At 34.5% G+C, this 6,597-nt stretch overlaps 1 protein-coding gene across 1 annotated transcript; it reads right to left on the reverse strand.

The window, feature by feature from the left end:
- Positions 1 to 891: 891 nt before the first annotated feature.
- On the reverse strand, positions 892 to 5,930 carry LOC145614676 (65-kDa microtubule-associated protein 3-like). The gene is made up of 13 exons (XM_081669746.1): positions 5,517 to 5,930; positions 5,294 to 5,389; positions 4,273 to 4,479; positions 3,940 to 4,188; positions 3,496 to 3,705; positions 3,266 to 3,421; positions 3,017 to 3,176; positions 2,761 to 2,912; positions 2,586 to 2,673; positions 2,295 to 2,368; positions 2,060 to 2,134; positions 1,734 to 1,968; positions 892 to 1,662 (listed from the first exon to the last, which is right to left on the reverse strand). The coding sequence occupies exons 2-13, from the start codon at positions 5,363 to 5,365 to the stop codon at positions 1,190 to 1,192; spliced, it is 2,151 nt and encodes a 716-aa protein (XP_081525872.1). The 5' UTR covers positions 5,366 to 5,389; positions 5,517 to 5,930; the 3' UTR covers positions 892 to 1,189.
- Between the last annotated feature and the right edge of the window lie 667 nt (positions 5,931 to 6,597).

The raw sequence follows: 6,597 nt of genomic DNA on the forward strand, positions 1-6,597 counted from the left end.
CCATTGTGATTTTTATACTCATAAGCTCATTACTAAAATCATTACAACCTCGTACGATTCTTTTTACTTAAAAGTTTCCAATCATTATTATACTTGTTAATTTTCTTTTTCTTTACACTCTCGCAGTCACTCAATTTAAATGAAAGTATTTAGAATACGACAATTATAAACTAATCCAAAATCATACGAGCATTTAAATCGTATTAGATAATAAATCCGGATAGATAAATTGAGTCCGGATTTTTTGTCAACTAATTTAATTTCTCATGAATGAAAAATAGGTGAAGATAGTGAATTAGAGTATTGCAAGACTGTAGGGCAATGTGAAACGCAAGCTGAGTGTGCTTCAAAATGCTCTAATTTAGGATCGCCTGGCATCAGATCTTTCTGTGGACCTGTGACTAATGATCCTGAGGCCCCTAAAGTTTGTAGTTGTTGTACTACTTAGTTCTTAATATTAAGGCTTTCATTATAGGTTTATAATGATACTGAGAATGTGATATTTTTATGTAATAATACATGTTTCACACAATATTATTAAAAAAAAAATGAAGTCGCCTTATAAATAATCTTGCCTAATTTGTACGGGAGTAAAACAAGTTAAAGTTACCGGCTATTTTCTCATCCATTGCAAATGTAAGCTAATGGTATGTTCAACAACATTATCATGTATTCATTTGTGACAATCAAACGACCTTTGTTGTCATTACAGTACCACTTTCTTTAAAATTCACCTAAAAATTTATACATCATTATTCAACATTAACTGTGACCTTTACTCAAAACCTAATGGCTAAAAGAAGTTCGTAAGGCTATTTGTGATTAACTCTTGTAATTTTACTCGAACACCAGTGTATAGAATGAAGTATCCTAATTACTTCTCATCTGTATCTTTTAAAATGAATGTTCTTTTGTTTACAACTATTGTCGTTTCGATGCAACATATTTGCATACATTACCACTGCTAACTGCTAAGATCTTAAGCTAAAGTTTCCTGCATTATGTTTATCTTTGTGTCTACCCGTCTGCCTGAAAGACCAACAGAAACAGAATGTAATGGAGCAAACAGCTTCTTCAAGAATTGGTGTACATATCCGATATATTATAACAAATAAGATAGTTCTAACATCAACCAGTCTATCTATTTGGAAATCTGAACAACCTAACATACATCAAAATCGCTTGATGATCAACTAATAATTGGTGAGGTTCCATCTATATATTGCAATGCAGTCATTGCTGTCTTCTGAGGCAGGAAATATCCAGCTCTTAGTTCTTCAAAGGAATACTCAGGTTTGTAATCCTTTTCTACTTCTACTGCCTTAACAGAAGCCGGAGTGTAGGGAGAAGCAGACCTAATGGACAGCGTTGATGGGCTGACTTTCACAGGAGTTGCCACCTTTTTTGGGGTGCTGCTGTTGTTGCCTTTCTCATCCGACTTTAACTTGGATGGTGTGCTTATTGGAATGTTTCCAGCAGAAAGTGTTTTTGAAGGTGTCATATTCTGCTTTTCTGGTGTATTGGTTGGGTGCACAGCTGCAGTAACAGGATCTTGAATGAGAGCAAAAGGCTTGCGTTTCTTTGGTGATCCAAAATCTTTTGAATTTGTGGTTTTGGCCTGCTTCTTGTGCAGTTGACCAGAAGGCATATTGTTTCTCTTGCCTGCATTATATCAACTTCAGTTCGGGAGTTGATTTCAAGAGCAAAAACTAACAAAAACAAAGTATAAATACCTTCATCTTGGAATTGGGCTAATTTTTTAATAGGATGTGAATGAAGAGCAGTTCTGTCAGGTTTGAAGTTTTGTCTTTGCAACATTGCGCCACTGACAGAATATCTCCTGTTAGCAGCAGCCGCTCCACTCATTGAATATCTAGGAGCCTTCTTAACACTTTTTGTTGGACTGGGTTTTGAACCAAAACGTGCCTCCCTCTCTGCTAGGAGTCTTCCCTGAAGTTTTTTTTGATCCTGGACAAATGTGATTTTATGATAAGTTACTAAATCTTTACAGAACTGATTCTCGAAAAAATACTACTGTGGAAAAGGCCAGGGGGTATACTCGTTGTCTCTGACGCTCTTTCTCCTTTTCTTGCCTTAACATGCTGTAGTCTTCAAGCATAGAGAGTAGCCGGAGCTGAACAGGATATAGTATTCATGCATTAGTAAAATTCTAAATTCAAAATACATGGAATAGATATGACTAAGGATATGAATGAAAGGCAGAGGAATTTGAAATCACCTTAATATGACAAACCCCCCAAAAAAATATACTAGATATGGAGCTGAGTGCTTACCCCATCATAGTAGAACTCTGCTCCTCTTTCTTTCTCCCATGTCTGGATTTTTGAAGTCAAGGTATCTACCATTGCTGTTCCAAACACAAATCATAACAAAGATATCAATAAGGCTTCTGAATCTTGCATTGCTCCTAGTATAGCCTTAACAATATAAAACTTAATTAATGTAAGAACTTGATATTTGATTTGATCATTTGTAAAGCCAAGGAAGGTATAAAACTAAGTCGAACAGAACTTTAGGTTTGTGGAGTTAAAGAAGCTAAAGAAGAGTCAAAGCAGATTAGATACCTGGAATTTTGTTGACCAGTGTACGGGCCTTTTCAGCACGCTTCAAGCTGAGGTGTCCACCTCTTCCACCATAATAACGACTTTCATCCTGAGAATAGAAGCATCAATTGGAGAAGAAGAGAAGTTAGCAATGTACAAAATTTAAAGGTTAGCCAAACAACAATGCCACACTCACCCTACTGTACTCCTCTAGCCAGGATTCCTCTTCACATGCAGCCTTCCATTTTTCAACTCTTTCAAGTATATCTTTCCTGCTAAAAGCCTCTTCTTTGGAATTTGAGATTTGAAGTTCCATTTGTTCTAGCATATAAGAGAGATCAACGGCACCTGTAGAGGAACAAAATCATGATTACTTTTTCAGTGTAAATCAAGATAACTTCACTGTATTACAAAGTACAGTACATTCACACTTTTCAAGCTAAAATAATTACCAGAATCTATAGCTTCAACTGAAAAATGCTTCAAACTCTGTGCATCTATAATCATATGTGTTTGCCGGCATATCTCCTCCAACTCAGACTTCTTTTTCAAAATAAGTTCCTTCATTTTGCTCGATTTCAAGTTTTCAAGTCTTGTCACTTCAGTCTCAACCTAAAAATAACCAAATACTCCATATTCAGTATCATCTTAAGAAGCGTATTAAATAGAAATTTGCATTATGATTCTTAATAACAACATACATGGTTGATAAAATCCATTGAAAGACAATTGGGCTCAGTAATTTCAGGTTCTGAAGCAGCTATCTTGGAGGTTGCATTATGAAACATATGCTGCTCATTTGGTGGAGTATCCATCAAGTTCCACAGCTCCAGCATCGTGCTAGCAAGATCTTGAAGCTGGCATACCGCTCCATGTTAATAGTGGCCTTAAACATAAAAAAGTTGAACCAAAATTTGCTTCAAACACTAACCTTTCGAAGCCTTTGAATTTTGGTTTCTCTCAAGCTATGTATGGCATTAGATAACCTTTGAATTGTGTCATCACTAATGTTTCTGATCCCTTTAGAATCATCAAGAGTGGGATTTATGTCACAGATCTGGTCCCTAAACTCCATGCCAAGCACCGCACACAATGAATTAAGAGTGCTCAAATTGTCAAGAACCTGCTTCAGACGGTCACTCTGGCACAAAAGCAAGTCCAAACTCGATCAAATATACAAATAGTACAGAGACTTCATCATATTAGTACATATACTTTCAGGTTTGTCACTTTTGGTTTGGGATAAATCCAGATCATATGCTTTTGGATACAGTTTGGATCAATGTTGCTAGGTGTTACTAATCCAGACATAACTAAGCCAAAGATACAAGACAGGTGATAGTTGTTAGACAAACAAGACAGAAAGAAAGTAAACCTTCTCTTTCTGCAGTGCAAGAAGTCGGGTGTGCAGTTCTTCTAGTCTCTTCAAACTCAGATCATTCTCATCCACAGTTTGGCAACCAGAATCAGCTGCAGACCTATGAATCTCAGTCGAGATGTTGCTGATTTGATCAAAAACTTCTACAAATTGCTGCTTTCTTTCACTCTTTCTCTTCCTCATTTCCTCCAGAAAAGGAATGATCATATTCAATTCTTCCTTCAACCCAACAGCTCTCTGATCAGGCTGAACATCAAAAACACTAATCACAAAGATGATTGAAAAAAATCTAGTAAATTAATTCATGTCATTATGTAAATTTAATCTAACCTGCTTTACATTGATGGGTCTCTCACCCAAGGAAGAGAAAATATGTGCAAGCTCTGCCTCCGCGTCAGCAATTGCCTGACGTAACTGAGCCCTATACTGGTATGCTTGATCAACCTTTCTAGTATATACCTCCAAACACTCTTGCTCAATTTCCAAGAGCATGGCATCCCTTCCACTTTCGTCTTCTCCTACTTCATCCCATATTTCCTAATTTACAAAAAAATCAACATTACAAAACAATTACACACACTTTTCACAAGGCTTGAAAATCAGTCAAGTGAATTCAAGCTATCATATGCAACTCTACTAACACCTTAACCAAAATCACATTACATTAAAACGTTAATACGGAGTACTTAATTTTTTGTGGGTTTCATTTCATGATTGGTTGCTCCTAATGAGTGCACAAGTCCAAGAGTTAAATCCTTTTAAAAAGTCCAAGAGTTAAATGGTATATTTACTTATTGGAGTCATATTCCTGAGAAAAAGAAAATTGGACTATGATGCATACATAAAATCTTACTAAAAAAAGTAAAAACACAAGGTAATCCTTATTCAGATATTAAACCAAATAAAAAAAGCAAGAACTTTTACGGATCAAGCAAACCATGTATTAGACATTTAGACTGGTGCATTTTAATATCGACACAACATTTTGTACACTAGTGCTGTAGTACGTGACTTTTACGAGTAACCTTTATTTACGATGATTATAAATGACTTTTCATTGGAAAGGCAGTGAATTATAGTGTACCATACTACCATATGATTCATACACAAGTAACATAACACTTTAGTTTAAGAAATTTTACCAAATGATTCCAATTACAATTTTTTTTGACATGCTATTCAAGAAGAAATAATAAAAAGAATTAAATAACACTAATTCAGCATTATAAACCATAATTGCTGTTTTACATGCATTGAAAATCATCATTATTTAGAAAATAAAAACCTAAATTATGGATCAACATGCAACTACAGTATACAAAAAAATTATTATGAAAGAATAAGAAAGAACCTTCAACTCAATTAGAAGAGACTCGCAAGTGGTTTCCATTCTAAGAAACACGCTACTTTTCCGAATATCCATTGTTTGAAATTGCACCCAATTTCTCTGCAAAATTATAAAAATTGTACGATAAAATTATGCAAATAAGTTAGAAATTTCGATAATTAGTGAATAAATTATACGAAAAATGATCAAAAATAGAAAAATTAAAAAAATTGATCAAGAAATTTACGTGACTATGATGAGACTTTGATCGTTGAACTGTAATTGAGGAATTTAGCGAAATTTAGGGTTTAAGATGAAACCCTAATCTTTAGTTATTTGTGATTAAGCTAGTAATGCTAAGTGCTATTGCTAGGACAGAGAAGAAGAGGAGAGAGAAAGAAGGGATTGAGTGAAGAGGTCGTTAGACTGACATGAGAATTGAGAAAAGATAGGAAGAAATTTCCGTTTTTTTCGGGGTTTTAGGAGATTTAGGGAGGGATTTTTGGTGATATTTAATGTTTTTTTAAATTTCAAAAATATTTACAAGCTTTTTTTTCTTTTTTTTTTTTTTTGAGGCAAAATATTTACAAGCTTGGCTGCATGATTATCTCATTTTGTTTTTCTTTATTGTATTTATTGCCCTAATATGGAGCAATGAAGAGTTATTGACATTTCTGCCCAGGATTGTCCACAAGTATTGGCGTATTGGTATTAAAAACAAAAACGATTTTGAAATCATGTTTTACTTCGTGTATAAAAGTTTCTTAACACAAGAGGTCAACATGAATATGGCACCAATCACACATTCTTATGATGTTTTTTAGCAAGATTATGTACAAATTCAGTGTGCATATTACATTTTAAAATTTGCAGCACGACATTTAAACTCAATGATCCATAAGGTCGTAGTGATAACCAGTTTTACGACTTGTAGCTTTTACGTTATACAACTAAGAATATTTCTATGCTCATGTGCTTGTACCTTGCGGAGACATGAAAAATTATCGTTGATATCATGTGATGTGACAAATGGGTGAGAGGAAAGAGCATTAACAAATGATTCATAACGAAAAATTGATGAGCACATGGAATTATTTCATTTACTATGTGGTTATTTGGCTTAATAAATGAATAGTCAAACCAAAAATTTGAACACATTGTACAACTTCAATTTCATATTCATCCAAATTAGCAATGGGCCCTTTAAATTTGGAGTAATTGTCAATTGTAAATTGCAAGCAAACTGAGATAGTGGGGCCGTCAACAAATGGACATAGGAAGCTTCCGCACTAAACAAAACGAGTAAAACATCAACATTACACTCACTC

The sequence above is a fragment of the Chenopodium album genome, chromosome 25, assembly GCF_948465745.1.
Source record: "Chenopodium album chromosome 25, dcCheAlbu1.1, whole genome shotgun sequence".
Lineage (NCBI taxonomy): Eukaryota > Viridiplantae > Streptophyta > Magnoliopsida > Caryophyllales > Amaranthaceae > Chenopodium > Chenopodium album.

What these genes read in the sequence shown, in the direction of transcription:
- LOC145614676 (XM_081669746.1), bottom strand. Translation starts at nt 5,365, where the DNA reads ATGGATATTCGGAAAAGTAGCGTGTTTCTTAGAATGGAAACCACTTGC. An exon ending in CTCTTCTAATTGAGTTGAAG is followed by an intron (nt 4,480 to 5,293) that starts GTTCTTTCTTAT and finishes TTTGTAAATTAG; the next exon opens with GAAATATGGGATGAAGTAGG. An exon ending in TTGCACTGCAGAAAGAGAAG is followed by an intron (nt 3,706 to 3,939) that starts GTTTACTTTCTT and finishes CTTTTGTGCCAG; the next exon opens with AGTGACCGTCTGAAGCAGGT.